The 19,036-nt window shown below is 41.5% G+C and overlaps 1 protein-coding gene across 1 annotated transcript in view; it reads right to left on the bottom strand.

Annotated features, from left to right (window-relative positions):
- Positions 1-19,036, bottom strand: part of AGMO (alkylglycerol monooxygenase) — a 292,645-nt gene that overhangs the window by 112,069 nt on the left and 161,540 nt on the right. Inside the window, exons 11-12 of the mRNA XM_040964982.1 lie at positions 18,392-18,474; positions 17,774-17,879 (exon numbers count right to left, since the gene is read on the bottom strand). Of these exons, the coding sequence (XP_040820916.1) occupies positions 17,774-17,879; positions 18,392-18,474 (189 nt within the window). The remainder of the gene's footprint in view (positions 1-17,773; positions 17,880-18,391; positions 18,475-19,036) is intronic.

Raw genomic sequence — 19,036 nt, 5'->3', positions numbered from 1 at the left:
TAAGGTGAGCCATGCAAGTCTGGTGGGTGTTGAACTTGTAAGTCCCAGGGGTGGGGATTCCAGTGGGACTTGGTTCATTTGGTCTGGGTCCTTGGGTCCACCGGTGCAGTGGGTGTAGGGTCTTTGAGCCTTGAGATTGGGGTCTGGTGGGGCCTGGGTCACCTTGCCCAGGTCGTCAGGCCTGCCTGTGCAATTGGATGTGGGTGTGTTAGCCACAGGAGTAGGGGTCCGGTGGGGCCTGGGTCGCCTGGCCTGGTTCCTTGGGCCTATCTTGGAGGGTCTGTGAATCTGGGGGTGGGGATTCTGGTGGGGCCAGGATTGCCTAGCCTGGGTCCTTGGCCTATGTGTGAGAACTGGTCCTCCTCAGTGGAAAGGACAGATCAGTAAATGGCTGGCCCAGATGCACACGGAGGATGTGGCAGTCCATTGGGGTCTGCAGAGGGCATCTGGTACCATAGAAGTGGAAGAACAGAACACATTGGACAACCATCCCAGGAAAAGGCTGTGAGCAAGAATCAGGGAGAATGGAGACTCTGAGGTCGACTCTGTCAGCCAGTTTATATTGGAAGGGTTTCCTCTCCCATGGATCAATGAGATCAATATCATCTCAGAACCATCACAAACACCGAGACCAAACCCTCGCAGTGTGTGCTACACCGGGACCCCGGGTTGGTGTTGGGTGGCTGGTCTGCATCCCCGGGTACCAGGGTGGGTGGCATGCTGGCTATGGTTTCTCCTCTTATTTCTCCTCTTTCCCCGGAAACAGGAAAAAGAAATAGAAAATTTAGAAACAATGTTCACACCCACTTTCCCCTAACCCTAGATTCTTCCTACCCTGATCAGCTTTGTTAACATCATTTAAAATAAAATAAAATATTTTTTAAAAATTGAGTGACACACAGATTTAGAAAATATCAATGCTATTGATGATGATAAGGTAAGTACCAAGTATCATTTGAATTGCATTGTGCCTGGTTAGTATTGTTTAAATATCATAGTTATTTGTTTAAATGGAAACGTATATGAAGTTACATATCTCTGTATTGTGTATAAATTTCATGTACTCATTGACAATATATTCTTTTGAGTGTCAGGGCATAGGTTCTATAATAATGAAACTAGAGCAAGTACATTAACAAGAATCAATTTTAAAGGATTCTCTGAAAAGTTTCTACTCACATTCACCCCTCTAGATTGTATTTCTTCTCCCAAGAAAATTTCATTGTTACATGGTTTGTTTCCATGAACTTCCTGACCCAGTCTTTTAAAGATTTATTTTGTTTTTAATGGAAAGTCAAATATACAGAAAGGAAGAGAGACAGAACGGAAGATCTTCAGCCCATTGATTCACTCCCCAAGCAGCCACAATGGCTGGAGCTGAGCCAGTCTGAAGCCAAGCCCAGAGCCTCTGCTGGGTCTCCCACGCAGGTGCAGGGTCCCAAGGCTTTGGGCCGTCCTCGACTGCTTTCCCAGGCCACAAGCACAGGGCTGGATGAGAGGCAGGGTGGCCAGGATTAGAACCGGTGTCCATATGGGATCCCGGTGCAGGCAAGGTGAGGACTTCAGCTGCTAGGCTCAGCATCGAGTCCTCCTGACACATTTTACGCACAGAAAACCATATGTACCCACAAATATTAAAGGAGCTTCACCCACACCATGGGGATTCCCTGACCATGGTTCTCAGGACAAGCCATTCAGTCTCTTACGTCTCAAGGGCATCTGCAAAGCAGAGTTGCCTAAGTAGAAATTCGGCTTCTTTCAATGACATCCAACAGCAATTTACACTCCATCTATGTCCATTTCAGAGTTAAAGCACCTTGCTTAAACTGGGGTAGAAAAAACAACCTGTTGCTAGAGCAATGGCTTAAATGTATGAACTCAAAATACGCCTTATCCTAACTCACTGATTCCCAGAAAGAATGAAGGCTACGAGGATGCAGTTCTCCATATTTCAAGAGAAACAATCAGAGCTGATGCTGTGCCTCAGTACATCAGGCCACTCTCTGCCAGGCTGGCATTCCATCAGGGTGCTGATTTGAGTCTAGACTACTGCAATTCTCATCCAGCTCTCTCCTGATATACCTGGAAAGGCAGCAGAAGATGGCCCTAGTGCCTGAGTCCCCACCACAATGTGGGAAACCCAGATGAACCTCCCGGCTTCAGTCTGTTGTAGCCTGGGTCACTGCAGCCATTGGGGGAATGAATCAGCAGGTGTGATTCATGAATCACACCGGAATGATTCAGATTCCGGTCTGTCTCTCCCTCTCGGTATAATTCTACCTTTCAAATACATAGGAAAGAGAGGAGAGAGAGAGAGAGAGAGAGAGAGAGATTCTTCTTCCTAAGAATATTTCAAGTTATAACCATTGATTGGTGGGCAACTAAAGTAAATTGCTCCTATTTTGGTCGCTGCTATGATCCTGCATGGAGAAGTCACACCTTTGTGTCCAAAGTAATTGGTTATGGCCACTCTCAGCTTCATTCTTGCAAAACGAAGTTCACACACAGCTTTTCCTCCCAAAGGCTTTTCCTCACTTAGCGGCTGATTTTTGTCTTCTGTTTCCTAGAGTAACCTTCATATTCATTATGATGTCCTTGTACTCTTCTAATAATTATTTTAAGCAGAAGTGGGAAGCAAATGGATGACACCTCTTTGACTTGTAATTTCCCCCACAGCCCTGAGTCTTAGTGACTCATCCGAGGATGACCTGAACTCATTCTTCCATGAGTTTTCTCCTGGGAGACTTTCCCGTCCGCATTCATCATATAATACTGAGACAAAACACCTGCTAGCCAAAAATGATTTGAAACGATTAAGTCAAATGAGACGCCTGGGTTATTGGAAAAGTTCTTCTCAAATATGGACTGCCCTGGCACTGGCTTCGTCTGAGGTTGCTTTGTAATGCTGATGTTCTAGGAGAGTCAGAGAATCTATGAAAATATATACATATAAAGTGTGAAATAGATAATATATCAACACATATTTAAATGTATTGTTATATTTTATATATTGTAATGTTTATATCGAATCTATAAACATATGCAATATACAAACATACAAAATATATAACATGTATATTTATAATATATTTATAAATATTTAAAGTGTGAAATATAACATATAAATGCATATATATTTAAGGTGTGAAAAATAGACTGAAAAGATTCATTATTCTTGTGCAAATGAATTTTGAAAACATGCATAATTGTTCCGTTGTGTGCTTTGCATGAAGTGGCTGGAGATTACTATGTTTTGAAATGGTTTGGACTGGAGTTAAATATAAGTAAAGTGTCATCCCTCCAGATCTTCCTGTAAGTAATACAATAAAGCTAAAATACAACTGTAGGAGGAAGCAAGACTTTTGTTCTAGTTGGAGTGGATTGAATTTAACAGAAAATGAAATGCAAATGCAAAATTATCCAGCGCATTCAGCAATCATATGGAAAAAAGTAATATGAAGGAAAAAGTAAGTTATTATTTTTTTTTTGCTGTGATTCCCACCTAGTATTACCAGCAAAAATGTGGAAAAGCACAGCTCAAAGCTGTTCTAAAGTATCTGTTGAATGTGTTGTGATTCAACACTTCCGCACAATTATAAATCACTGAGGTCTCACTTGTTAAGACTTCTTTGTGTGAGTGACACCGCAACAATTTTCTAAGTAACCATTAATGGGAAAGCCATGGAAAGACTACTGCTGTATGCCCTTGACTGCCTTTACTACAGGTGGTGGGGCAATAACTTCATCTTGCTGAGTGTCCTCCAGACAGAGCTACCACCACTTCTTGGCACAATTTTGTCAAGCGAGCTTTCAAACAGACTTGCTGTCTTTCACATCAAAGATAGTGTCTCAGACTCCAGTGTTCTTCATCACAAATCTCATTCTGGCTGGTCTCCAGTGTAGCTGACTCCGTTTCCCCAGGCCCCTGGCCCCTGTAAGCTGCATCCTTGGCAGGAAATGACTTCGTCTGGAATAGGCTTAGAGCAAGCAAACTCGGCTTTACCTAGCTTGATTACATGCTCGTTTGGACTGACTTTGTAGATGGAAATGGGATTGCAGTGATTGCACGAAGTTGTGATTCTCGCAACGCACAATTAGATTCACTTCTCCCAGTTCTGTTTGGCATGTTCTCAAGTCATTCTAGAAAATCCCATGAACCCATAAATCACACTTGTAATTTCATTCTTCTCTGTGAACTATTTACATGCATGTGGACCAATAGGAACCATTCCTCTATAGCTTTTAATTGCACACACAGTAAGAAATATCACACATGGGAATTACTGCACAAAGTCCCTTCCCTATTTCAACAGAACAACAACAAAACTGGGAGAATTAGGTATGGTTCATTAATTGTGACAAATGTATCATACTAAAATAAGATGCTATTACTAAGAGAGGCTGAGTGAGGGTATGTGGGAATAGTTTGTACAGCTTCACAATATTTGTTTTTGTAAATTTAAAACTCTCCCAGCACAAAAGCAAAGAAAATCCCTGCTCCCTTGATTTCGTAGATGATGAAACGGAAGCAAGCAATTCCGCCTGTGATGTTAGTTCATGACAGCCATTCTCTGGAAAATGAAGTTCATTCATTTCTCCATCATTTGTGTTTTTAAGGAGTTATTTATTTTTATTTATTTGAAAGGCACAATGACATGAGTTGGTGGTGGAGAAGGGCAAAAACAAGAATTTTCTATTTGCTAGTTCACTATCCAAACGACTACAAATATTCATATCTGATCCAGATTGAAGCCAATATGGGACATAGGGGCACAAGGTCGGGGGCTATCATCTGCAGCTTCCCGAGATGCACGAACAGGAAGCTGGATTGATGGCTAGAGAAGCCAGAATCTGAATCAGTCAATGCCCATATCATCATAAGCATAGATAGGCTTAACCTGTTGCACTCTAATGCTGGCACCATATGTTACCTGTTGGTGAAAATTGATTGTGAACTGTTCACAATGGAGTATTAGAGATCTGTGATTTGTTGAAAGCAGAATGATCATCCTAATTATTAGAAATGTTGATGTTGGTGTCGTGCATCGTTTACATGCATGGTTTACACGCTTGTGTCAACCCTCAGCCATGAGAGTCAGACATTGTCAGACACAAACTCACCTTAGCAGAGATCCTACTTTCTTGCATTATTGACCTGTAATGAATTTGGGCGCAAAATTAAGCACATGTAAAACACAGGCAATATAAAAGAACATGTTTTGTGCTAAAGTCCAAGGTTTTCCTCTCTAACCATGGATCATGTGAACGTGTAGACAAGCTGATTCCTCTTGCATAGCAAACACCTGAGTGGTGGGTACGAGTCTGAAGCAGTGGCTCTCCACTAGCAGTCATTCCCATTGACATTCACAAATCCAAATGGTGATCAGAGAGCTTGCATTTTCTCCTGACACCTCAGAGCAAGTTCACATGGCAGGGATGAGAGAAGTTTCTGCTCATTCTCAAGAAAGAACCCATCATTGGATCCAACACCAAATGCAGAATTTTGCTCTTATAGCTAAACTCATTCAGCAAATGCTGGCAAATGTCATGCCCTCTTTCAGAGGAATAGAACACAGAATCGATGTTTTCTTTTTATGTCATTCTGACTACGGAGGAGACATTCCAGAATGCTGTTAAAAAGGATGTACAGAGGGCCCAGCATGGTGGCCTAGTGGCTAATCCTCACTTTGTGTGCCTGGGATCCCTTATGGGCACCAGCTCACATCCTGGTTGCTCCAGTTCCCATCCAGCTCCCTGCTTGTGACCTGGGAAAGCAGTAGAGGATGGCCCAAAGCCTTGGGACTGTGCACCCACATGGGAGACCCGGAAGAAGCTCCTGGCTTTGGATCAGCTCAGCTCCAGGTGTTGTGGCCACCCACTTGAGGAGTGAACCCATGGATGGAATATCTTGCTCTCTGTATCTTCCTCTCTCTGTAAAATCTACCTTTCCAAGGAAAAAATAAAACAAATCTTAGAAAGAAATAATAATATACAGACTTTGTTTTTTCTTAACCAATGGAAGCTTGGGTTACCTGTGGCATATAGAGAACATTGAGAAAGATCAACGAAGGATTACTTTTGAAAGATGGTACCTAGAAGCTATGTAGTCTTAGGTTTTTTTTCCCCCTTTGGCTGTTGCTGGTGTGTTACTCTGTCCAGGAAATTATAAGGCAAAATATGTCTTTTAAATGAACTGCATCTCACTTCGTATGCATTAGATGTTAAGGATCTAGCTAGAATTTTCAGTCTACTTTATGTTATGCAATAAAACTATACCATATTTACCTGCACTTGATAATACAAGTGAATGCCTTAGTCTTACTCCCTAATAAACTCTATTCTCAAAGCTAGAACAATCAAGGCAAATGTGCACAAAGAGAGAATACTTCTGAGGAATAAAGCTGTATACTCATCTCTCCTGTCTTTGAACAAGTAGATGCTGCCAGAGAAACCAAAGTCTTTCTCACTTTTGTCATCTCTGTTATGTCACTAGAGATTACAAGGCTTTACATGCTATTAGAAAAGATGCTAAAAAGCCAGCTACCGTGCTAATAGTTAGAGGTAGATTTGAGAAAAGAATCCACACTCGGTGCTGCTTCCAGAGTGAGACGAGATCCATAGCGTTTTGTGTAAGCGTGGGCAACACACTTAGCAACAAAAATGCATACCTGGAATTGTTTCTCATATTTAGCCAGCAGAAGGAACTAATGCAGACCCCAAGACAGCATCTCCCATTCTAGAACAAAGGAAACTTGCTGAACGTATCAAAACGTTCCTTAAAAGAACGAAAAATGCTTACAAGTTTAAAATTGGATACTTGCATATGTTTAGCAAGAGCACATGTAGGCCAACACGTACAACAGAATGTTTTTCAAGAAGCCATGTGGAAAGGAGTCACTGGGAGAATATTAAGGCAGAAGAGTGGGCAGTCTCATGCATGATGAAGCACGTATAATATTTCTTATCCTTGCAGTGTTTGACTTGGGTAACATTGGCTGTTAAGAGCTACGTGGTTTTTACATTGACACCTGTTCATAAATAAGGCATTGCACTGAGCCACATTTTGGAGAGAACACGAATTGTGATTTCCATGAACCTCGACTGTCTTTGCTTGTCAAGCAATTAGCATGAGAGAGGAAATTTTAAAAACATGCTCTTTGACCACGAATGGATGAAAAAGGGCACCTCTATGGCCACTGTTCATACCGATCTGACCTAATCCGGCGAAGCAATCACAAGATCCCCCAACCAAAAATCTCCAGCGTGCTCATTGTGGATTCAATAAACACACAATCTGACTTCAACCTCGCTTTCAAAGGCATACAAGATGGTCTCCCAACATGTCTTGCCTGTTTCAAAAAGATTTTTATGATGGTAAATAAACCCTGGAAAATTCCTTCTCAGATTTTACCACCTGAAAATGCAGCTGTTGGCTGCCGCCATCGGAGCCTCACGGCTCCACACTCACGTGCAAGCCTCATCAAGGGCAGACATTTCTAATTGATTCCAGAAGTATTTCTCTTGCTTAGATGAGGGGGCAAAGGAAGAATAATGAGCAGTTTTTCAGAGGGAACTGGGGGCTAGGGTGTTGAGAAGAGGGGGAAGGGAGCTTTTAAAATCTCAGGCTTGGCCAGAAATGCAGAGCAATTTTACGGCCAATTGGCGAAAGCATCTGGAAGTAGGCAGGTTGGCCTCGGAGCTGATGGCAGTGGAAGCAGCTTACAGGCACCAAAGAGCCAGGAATGAATGCCTGTCATGTATGGGAGGAAACCACGCTGATCATCCACCAGCACCTTTGTCTCAAGGACAACTTCCTCTGACCTAAGGCGTGAGGTCTTTTGCACATACAACTCTTTCCCCACCTCGGCCATATTTAAAGAAAATGAAAAGAGAGAGACATAAAGTAGGAGATATGCATATTTGAGTCTGGGTGTGTTGGCAAGGCTTTATGTCACAAAGTTCTGTTTACTTTCATTTTGGAGATATATCTCAAACACAGCAGGGTACCACGGGGCTGTGCAGTCAGGGGCCGATGCTCAGATCACAAATCACAGCAAAGCACATGGCACGCACAACCTAACGGAGGCAAAAGGTCAGGCTCTTTGTTGTCTAAGCCTAAGACAAAAGTGACGGGTAAAAAACAAAACAAAACAAACAGTGTTAGTGGGCAGCTTGTGTTTTCAGAATGTTGGCTGTGAAGCCAACAGTGATATGAGGGCTAAGTGATGTTTATTCTAGGCTGGTGCTCCTAATTGTTCATCCTGACAAGGGTAGAGAACGGATACGGTAGGTCAGGTAACAGGACAGCCTCGAAGGAGGCAGACATGAGCCGGACAAGGTTGAAACGGGTTCCCTGATGAAGAATTGGCCGAGCAGGGAACATGACTCTGCACAATCCTAGTCTCTGTTTTGCTTCAAATTATGCAATTATTAGAGACTATGAAAGCTCACAACTAAATTCAAGGTCTTCTAGAATGACCTACCATAGGCAGAGTACCATTTCCTCTTCTGAAACAGAAGTGAAGTGAGCCAAAAAGTAAGAGGAAGTGAATCAAAATCAACAACAACAAACAAACAAGCAACTAAAAAAAACTAAAAAAAAAAAAAAATGCACCTAAAATGCATTTTTAAGAAGCTGCACCGGTTTTTGACTGTGCAATATTTATTATCATTATTACAGAATCACTTATGAAGGTAGCATGATGATCTTGGACAAGAAGCAAATATGTCAATAGGACTTGTCTCCTCATGATGGGATGGGCAACCTCTAGGGCATCCCGACTTCCTCTTCCCTGTTGGAGGTCAGAGCAGAGAGCCAAAGGAGGAGAGTACAGTCCGTATTCTTGTGATACCAACACATATTAATTACAGAATTAATTTTGAATGCAGGAGACATGTTGTACTTGGTGGATACTTGTATTCATGTCTTAAAACAAGGCCCCAACTGGAAAGGGGTGGGTAAGAATATTCCTGTAAGCTACATTTCTGTCATTTTGCTTCCAACTCTATTAACGAAGGTGAAATATGGAAAACTACCATGCATCAACATTTTCTTGGATGTGACTTCACTATCTGAAAGTCACACACACACCGACCAAAACGTCCCAAGAAAATTCATGTAATTTGCACTTCACTGTGTCAGAACTGGTCCAGTTGTTTTGCTTAAAGTACAGTATTCTAATTATGTCTTAGTAATTTCTCACCTAGATGTTCACCTAGCATTTTTATTCATGCGATGAGGAAAAGTGATTATTTTCAGAAGAAATACAAGGGATGGACAAGATTTTGATAAAGAGGAGTCCTTACATGAATCTGCCCACGTGGTTTATTTTCATTTTTGACTTACCTTGCCACACAGATCAGTACTTCATTCATTTTCTACCCTATGTGGAGCTCTAACAGATTCTATTGCCATGTAACACAATTCTCTATGGAACAGTAGGCAACAGGGACATGGGCTACAGAAGCCCACTGTGAGTCAGATTGTACAGCTATATCCCCTCTCATAGACTCTAGAGCAGGACCCTGGGCTCATCAATTGCATGTAGTGATCATGATAGAACTCATCAGCATGGTATTTAAGACCTTGGCCACCCAACATAGATACAAGATGGCAAATGGGAGTGAGACACTGTAAGTGCCTAAATGGAAAGTGGTTGGAAGTGAGAAACAAGAGCAGTAACGAAGCTTTGCTGTGTTGGATACAACAGGACCTCTGAGATTTGTTAGCAATCCTGCTGATGTATTCTTTACCACTGACTGACTTTTGCATCTTGCACTAAAATGAAAGAAAAAGACACTCTGTCCTATGAAGCACTCCGTCTCACACGTTTCAGGGAGGAAGTGTCCATATTCAGTGGAACACAAGAAGGATAACCACTATGGGACCATGGTACAGGTAAAGCAGGTTATTTTGACCTGTGATGAGTGGATGAACAGTAAAATGGCTGCATTTCAGCTTATTTAAGAGCAAATTCAGGCCTGGTGCAATGGCGTAATGGCTAAAGCCCTCATCTTGAGTGCGCCGGGGTCCCATATGGGCCCCGGTTCTAATCCCGGCAGCCCTGCTTCTCATCCAGCTCTCTGCTTGTGGCCTGGGAATGCAGTCAAGGACGGCCCAAAGCCTTGGGATACTGCACCTGTGTGGGAGACCTGGAAGAGCTCCTGGCACCTGGCTTTGGATTGGCTCAGCAACAGCTGTAGCAATCACTTGGGGAATGAGCCACCAGACAGAAAATCTTCCTCTGTGCTTCTTCTCCTCTCTGTATAACCACCTTTCAATAAAAATAAATAAATTTTTTTTTAAAGAGAAAATTCACATGCTTAGCCACACAGCATTGTGGTCACAGGAGTGTTGTCAGCCATCTTGATAGAATGTCGAGTTAATTTCAAGGTCATTTTGAATGTGGATTCCCTCCTCTTAACAAGACTAAGGGCAAACACCATTGATGTACCCAAAATCTGTTAGAAAAGTCAGGATGATTAGACCTGTATTCATAACCCTCCCTGAGAGCTCTGGAAACTGATGCTTGTTACAGGACAGCCTGTAGCTGGATCCATCTAGGAGCGTATAGGAAGAGTTTCTGTTTATCTGAATGTCAGTAATTATGGATGACTTCTTAGTGCCGTCTTCAAAGGTGGGAGGAGAATTGTGTTACAAGGCAATAAAAGCTGTTAGAGCTCCACGTAGGTGCATGGAGACACTATACGCTGCAAGAAGGTAAATTTCGTAAGTGCCAAAGAGTTACAATGCACACTTAAAGAACCACTAAAAACCAGGAAGAAAACACCTGAAGTGAAAGGATTTGCAGAATATATGGAAACTGGACAACAGGAAAGGCATCACAAATGACTCTTGGGCATGTAATAATGATTCACTTCAATAATAAACCAAAAAGGAAAATAAAAGAAAAGGATAGCAATGAGAAACTTTAAAATCCCCTAGATGGCCAATTGTTAAGAAACTGGACAATTGAAACTTTGGTTACAAAATTTAGACTCTGGGAATGGTAAATTCCACCACATGTGGAGAATCATCAGGTGTTTTCTGCAGGATTTGAACAGGTGCATTTACCGCAAAGGGCGATGTTACACTGTTCAGCATAACCAGCAGACACGGGACACCCGCATGAGCATCAATGATGTGTTGTGCATTCTCACCACATTTTTGTAACAGAAAAATCCTGGAAGCTAGCACTCGAGGGTAACGGGAGAAACATGCTTTAATAAAGAGTCATACAGAAAAATGTCCCCAAATTAAAAATGAGTAAATGAATGGCACTGTTGTGCTGCAAGTGAAGCCACCATTCATGATGCCCGTATTTCATATCACAATGCCAGATCAGATTCCGGATTCTCTGTCTCATGCCAGCTGCCAGCCTCATTCCATCCATTTGAGAGACCAGAACGGGCTTCTTGGCTCCTGAGTTTGTGCTTAACCAGACCTGAGTGTTAAGCCATATGGGACTGATCCAATAGATGGTACATCTTACTTTATTTCTCTCTGTCTCTTTTTCTCATTTTATTTCGTTCTGCCTTTCAAATAAAAAAATCCATATTTTAAAATGAGTGTACTATAACTGTTCAAGAAAATAATAATTTTTAGAAACAAAAACATTTTTGTAAGAAACTATAAGCATCATGATACTACTCTAATATGTAGGCAAAAGTTGAAAAACAAAATCAAATATTGATTCTTGGTGGCTTTACAACTGTCACAATTTAGAATTTGTCAAGGAAAGGCATGGTAGTGAGCATCTCAAATAAAAATTATGGCTGCACCTTTGGGAACACGGAGAGGGAACTCGAGCCATTCAGAACACCAAATGGTCAACCGGCAAAAGAAAATTATCGATGATGTTTACTTATGAATAATAAATGAATTGCTAGTTAAGGAAAAAGCACTCAATCTGTGAGCATTATTTATTTACCTCATTCAGAGGTAAGTGGACAACAACTAACATTTCTGTTCCTTTCTATGCAAGATTTGGTATTTCTCATTCTTGAAACAAATTGTCAATGTGTATATTTATGTTATTTACTTCTTTATATGGTAACTCTAGTTAGTCTTACATGAGTGGAAATAAAGGTAGACAGAAGTGATTGTAGTTGGAACTGACAACAGCATGAAAGTGACTATAAATTACACAACAAGCATCAAGGACCTGTGTGCAAAGCTGTGGTTCTGATGGAGCATCACAGTCACATCAAAGGCAAGCAGCTGCTGGGTTTTTAGTAAAGAGTGAATGCATGCTGCTCGTGATCCCTCACCGGAATCACCCATCCCCTGGCAAGGAGGTGGAGCTTGTGATGCACTTTTGTGCTGCAGAACACAGGAGGGTGAAGGCATCTTGCCAATGGAGTTACAGTCTTCACTCAGTCTGTTTGCTTCATGAAATCAGAGACCATGTTGGGGAAGCCTGACTCCTCCCAGTGAATGCCTTGAAGGAAGATCCAGGCCCTTCCAGAATCCAGCTCTTCTGCTGGCTGCCTCGATCAAGCCAGCCGCTGTGCTGTGCATGCCCACGTGCTGAGGTTCCTAGACACCCTGCTGACTCTGTGAACAATCTCTAGGCCATGGCGGGACTGGAGCTGACCCCCAGCCTGACCCTCCCAGGAAGCGACTTACATCAGCTCCTGCGTGGGACTTCATTGAGCCTCCAGAGAGTCCTGCCATCTGACCAACAGTTTCAACGCAGCCTCTTGAGACCAGGACTGAGTTCCAGCTATTCTGAATCCAAATCAGCTTCCAAAACATATTTGGAAAAGCATCTGATGCTGGCCTAGTTGTTTGGGCTACTGCCACCACTCATGCAGCGACCACAGGGCTTGGTCAGCTGTGGAGCTTACGGAGTGAACACTTAGGATGAAGCTCTCTCTCCTCCCCCATCCCCATGTGTCCTAAATAAAACAGACAAACCTTATTGATTGCTTTGAGAGACAGAAGCGAGAGACCGGGAGAGAGTGAAGATTTTTCCCATCTATTGCTCCACTCCTCAGATTCTTGTAAAAGCTGGAGGGATAGGAAAGCTGAACACAGGAGTTGGGTACTCAACCCAGGCCCCTATATGGGTAATAGAAACAAAATGACTTGCATCATCACCACTGTCTTCCAGGTAAGCAGAGGCAGAATGCTGGAATCAGGAGCTGGAGCTGAATGATGGTTGCAGGCACTCCGTCTTACTTAACTGCAAGGGCAAGTCCATGTCCCCAGTCCTGAAGCTGAAAGCGGTTACACCTTGTGAAATCAGCTCCACACTAGTTGTTATTGATGAGCAGAATATGCTAAGGTATCTATTTTCTGGTTTATATTTCTCAAAAAATTGTTGTTAAATATATCCATATGTTTATGTAACATAGATCATTGGGTTTAATACGTATTAGTGATATTCAAACACATAGTACAGATACTATGTTGAATTTAAAACTATTTTTTCTTTTGAATCTCAAAAGAACCTCCTTTGGATTTTATTCTTTTTGCTGAAGATATATAAGGAAAACGAGGCAGGGTATCTTAAATAATTTCCTTAGGATTTCACAACCAACGGGCTGGCAAAGCATGGCCACGTAATCTTGTGTGTGACTTCAAAGCTAACGCTTTTTTGAACACCATAAACTACCTCGTTAATTAAGGTACATGAAAAAAAGGGCACTGAAGAACCAAAGTACTTGTAAATAAGTTTTTCTCCTTATCTGTCCATCTCTCACCTGGATTTCTTCTCCTTCTGACAGGTATCCATCAAGCTGAAACCAGCTTGATACTAACACTACTGAGACCAGAAAATTAATCTAAATGCAAATGCCCAGATATAAACAGAGCACACGTGAGCCCGCAGACAAGACACGTGTTAAAATGTGTCAGTGAAAAATGACTAAATGGATGAAGGTAGCAGATGCTTACATGTCTTTCAAGTTTCTTATGAATCTGAAAGCCGGTGGAAATGAGCACAGGTGAGTTGGTGGCGTATTTGTTGAATCCATCAAGGAAATGTGTAAAGGAGCGTGTCTTAACAGTTGCATACACCAGATGGACACGTATGTTTGTGTGGAAATGCGTTACGTCTAGAAGTCACCCCACATCATCGGTAACACTTGTGTGGATATGAGCCATAGGATCAAACGCAAATCATACTTTACGTTTCCGATGGAGTACTGTCCCTATCATCTAAGTAAAAGCATTTGTAAGATCCATCATTTTGTTATCTGAGCATGTGCTTTTCCTTGTGTGTCTAGCTACCAGTACAGCTAGCAGTGTGTTTTCTTAGTGCAGAAGGATTGATTATACGCAAACATTTCCATCACACATCAGCAGAACAGAAAGCCACTAGCCAACCTTTAGCCAAACAAAGGAGAACCAAGGGGTTGCCAGCTGCTGGTGCCAACATATACAGCACTGATTTATAGAAGGGGGATTACATGCCTCACTGACACCGATTCTCCTGATAGCTTCAAAGAGAATGGCGAGAACATTGCTTCCTCCTGGTCTAATCGCTCCTTGTCAGTCTGCCCTGATTGCCGCTGAAGGAAGCCACTAAGGTTGTGCATGGCTTTCTTAATTCCTGGTAACAGGCGCAGGACAGTTGTACTAACAGAATGTCCAACGGCAAAGAGTGACATAGTTTGCCAAAAGACAAATGAAGGAAGAAAACACAACTCTGAAATTCACAATGAAGAATTTCGGAATTGATAACTGGCTGTAACGTTTTACATGTTGAAGCAGAAAAGAAAAAAAATGCTTCACAGGGGGAAAGGTGGATGGTCAGAGTTGCCTGGTTTTACCATATCTGCTTGTTGTCCTCAAATCAGAGGACGCTTACCGGAATAGAAACAATACTAGTAACAGCAATAAATGATACACAGTAATGAGTAATGGTAACTCAAGTTTGTCCAACACTCATCTCTGTTCTCTCCTAATTTTTCCAGTACACTATGTGGAACCAATCCAGTTATACAGCATCTTGAGGAAAATTTTGCAGGAACATCACAGTCCATGCCTATTACTTGACAGTGTGTGCCAAGATGGAGAGCAGGCATTGTTCTCCGTGTCTTCTGCCATTTCAACCGTAAACCAAAGCTCAGTCAGGGGTAGGATGATTGTCCTTTCAGAATATGCTGGCAGTGAAATGGGTGAGGCATTTTATTACAGGTTCATGCTCTCCCAGCTTCTCCCATGTTACACCTGGGATGCTTTTTGTTTTCTGGTGATGAAGAGTGATGGTTTCAGATTTTGTGGCATTGTGTCCTGTTCACTTAAAACAAAATCTTTGCATCCCTTGCTTTTCCCAGCAGGAAAATGAAGATGAAATTGACTACATCATAGGTTTGGTAGAAGATCAATAGAACTGACACAGTAAGGCCTTTAGAACATAGTAATAGCTCAATGCATGTTAGCTCTTATTAAACCTGCTCGATAGGGGAGAAACCAGAGACACATAACACTGTATCTCAGAATTCAGATTAAAAATTCAAACCATGGGGCCCGGCGCGGTGGCGCAAGTGGTTAAAGGTCCTCGCCTTGCACGCCCAGGATCCCATATGGGCGCCGGTTCTAATCCCGGCAGCCCCGCTTCCCTTCCAGCTCCCTGCCTGTGGCCTGGGAAAGCAGTCCAGGACGGCCCAAAGCTTTGGGACCCTGCACCCGCGTGGGAGACCCGGAAGAGGCTCCTGGCTTCAGATCGGCATAGCATCGGCCGTTGCGCTTGCTTGGGGAGTGAATCATCGGACGGAAGATCTTCCTCTGTCTCTCCTCTCTGTATATCTGCCTTTCCAATGAAAAAATTATAAAAATAAATCTTAAAAAAAAATAAAAAAATAAAAATTCAAACCATTGCCTGTAGTTGCTCTGCCCCACTCTTCACACAGGGTGTCTCCAAGGACATTCAGGGAAACCCAAGGAATTGTTTCTTAACATATGAAGTTCACATACAATAATAACTACTTTAGCAAAAAGAAAAGTACCTAAAACTTACAACTACATTTCTTTTATTTATAATCTCATTTGATCATCAAAACCCTATTAGAACATTGCTCTTACCTCTTCCCACTACCATCTAGAAAGGCAAGTCACATGTAAGGGGTCATGCAGCTGTCTTAGGACACACAATCAGTGAGTTCTCAAGGCAGGAATCAAACTTAGCCAGTGTCATTTCAAAGCTCCTGTCTCAACCATTCATTTTTCCCTATGAATCACATCAGTATCTCACTACCGTTGTTACACCCTAATCAAAAACTGAATATGCTACATTTTCCTCCCTCATCCAATTGCCAAAGACCAACACGTTAAAAGGGCTTTGGAAAACACACATCCCACATATTTGAAAACACTGCTCATTTTAAAGCCCATGTTCTCCATTTGCTTTTGGCTCGTGTAAGAGGAACTACTACCACATACCCAGTACACGGGATTGCTTTTAAGCTGTACTCCCTCATTTACAATGTTATCATTTTATTTTCTTCAATTTTAATGTTTTTTTCCCTTGAATGTAGATTTTTGAATTTCATGAACTATGTGTGGGTTGTAATCCCCCCAAACAGGATCTATGTATACAATACATGTACTTCAATGTCTATTTAAATCAGAATGTATTAAAGTAGACTAATTCAAGATCCTGATTCTAATATCTTATGTGTCATCATTATTCATGTTTTTTTAAAAAATATGTAATACTTCACATGTATGGTTCAGAAACTTTAAAGACGGCAGGTAATATTAATTTAATAATAAAGTTTTATCCTCTGTCTTTCCTCCAGTCATACCGCCCATTTCCTTCTCACGGGCTATCCTATCAGTTCTGTTGGATCTTTCTAGAGATATCTGCATATATGCAATAACAGAGTTATACATTAATATCCATAAGAGTATATTTCACTCTCATGATTTTGATACTTGGATGTGTCAAGTAGTAGCATTAGCCAAATGTAAGCCAATCTCACATTTGGTTGTTACATACTTTTAAGACTACTTCATATTGGTACTAAAGAGCTTCCTGATTTTATTTTACAGATGATATATCTTATTTTGTGTCACTAAAGGGTATCCATGATTATAATTTTGATAAATATCAGTATTTCTCTGAAAGGGTTTATTCTAATCTGGATTTATCATAAAACAATGAAAACTTCCAAATAAGTTTTCTGTGGATGCTGGAGAAAAGTTCAGTATGTGTGTTTCACATCTGTGTGAAATTCCTCATCATGTATTCTGATGTCATCGACAGGCTGCTCAGAAAGGAAGCCGAGTGATACAATCCCTGGTTTACAAAATGAGAAGTACTCTGCAGCATCACCTCATATCTGAAGTAATCGCACCCAAAGTTGGTGCAAGTCTTGGAAAGTAACATTGTCATCACAGAAAACCTCCTACTGCAGGTTTTCCAGTTGCAGAAACACCTTACTGGCCACACGGGTTTCTATCTGTGCAAATGTCGTGTTTTGTAGTTCACTGACAATTCATCTCGCAATTTTCACTTTAAAAGCTTAAAAGCTGGATCCAATGGCATTTTGCCAAAACTAACCTCGCTTCTTGAGAACACAGGATGTGAGCTGATTTATTTACCAATGCTAATGCAATGCAATGAGTCCAACAACACCATAATGGATCAATCGAGGGACCAGGAAAATGTGGTTCGGCATCATTCAGCTCAAAATGACACAAATAACAAGAACAGAAAATTAATAGGGAGATTTTTCATCAGTGTTGGTGACTAAGTAGAAAACAGCAACATTACTGAACGAAAGAATTAAGCATGCAATAGATATACAATCCAGGTCTTACCTCCAAAGTGAATGACAAAGAAGGGACCATCAGCTTCAGGTGACCAAGTCTGTACAGCATGAGGAACACCAGGCAACGGAGAGTCTCCACACTTGCAGCCTTGGGTCTGAAATAAATCATTATTCACACGTAAACGCATGCCCCCTGCATTTGCATGCTGGTGTCAATAGAGTGATAAACATTCCTTTTAGTCTTCAAGAAGCGTGTTTTGACACACATGTATATCCCTCTGAAGTGCTTTGAAAACACACAGGAGAAAGTAAATAATTCCTTTAAAAGAAATTCTATCATCAGCTGACTGCTTAGTTTAAGCATCCATGAGTAAGCTGGATTCCTTTCAGTTGGCAAAGTATTAAATGGCTGAACTTCTAGCAAATGAGGGGACTTTCCTCTCACTCTAGACCCTTTGCATCCATTCACTTAAAAAAATTACTTGTTGGGAGAGCTACTCCAAAGTAACAAAGATTTGAATACCAAGATTTTTACATTTGTGCTAACTACATCACAACGCCACACAACATACTGACAATTCCCTGCTTTGTGGAAAGTTCATAAATTGAGTAAAAGAGTGGAAAGATGAAATATGAAATGAAAAACAAAAGATGTTTCACATCTTGCCTTTGATCCAGAAGAAAGCCAATGCAAGTCAAGGTGAGCATGATGAAGCCGACCCTCAGAAGCAGTGTCAGCTGTGACAGCACCTGTCAGACAAACACACAGATCAGTGACTGCTAGGCGGAGATTTGGGAGTTAAAGCTGGCAGGGAAAAGGCCTACACTTTATTTTGTGATATAGCATTTGTGATAAACTAGGCTGATTATATAGGGCACTTTTGTTTTCTTAACATCTTTTAGTTCCCTTGCGGTTTATGCCACACTCAAGTGCACATGCTAAAGGTGACATAGCCAAGGTTTAGGACCAAGTGAATTATCAAAATGAACGGGCATCGATCAACGCCAGTAAGTGGATGCACAGTTGTTGAATGATTTTTCTAATCACTGAGGGGGCTGAAATTTTAGCTTTAGAGAACACCAGAGGTGGGACACAAACAATTTTTGCAAACAATTTTGGGTAATTTAAACTCATTATAACTCACTATTTGCTTATATCTTCACCTAAGACCAAATTGCATCTATCCAAGATGTCGCATAATGGGGAAAATATTTTTAAAATTTTTAAAAAGCACGCCAGTTAGATTCGCTTCTTCCGTTCATCTAAGCTCCATATTGTTACAGAATTTCTGAACTGGTTCTTTGTCTCACA

The sequence above is a fragment of the Ochotona curzoniae genome, unplaced genomic scaffold (genome assembly GCF_017591425.1).
Source record: "Ochotona curzoniae isolate NIBS_2020 unplaced genomic scaffold, NIBS_Ocur_1.0 scaffold_3835, whole genome shotgun sequence".
NCBI classification, from domain to species: domain Eukaryota; kingdom Metazoa; phylum Chordata; class Mammalia; order Lagomorpha; family Ochotonidae; genus Ochotona; species Ochotona curzoniae.
The sequence above is the reverse complement of the archived record's forward strand: the minus strand, read 5'-3'. Positions and strand labels throughout refer to the sequence as shown.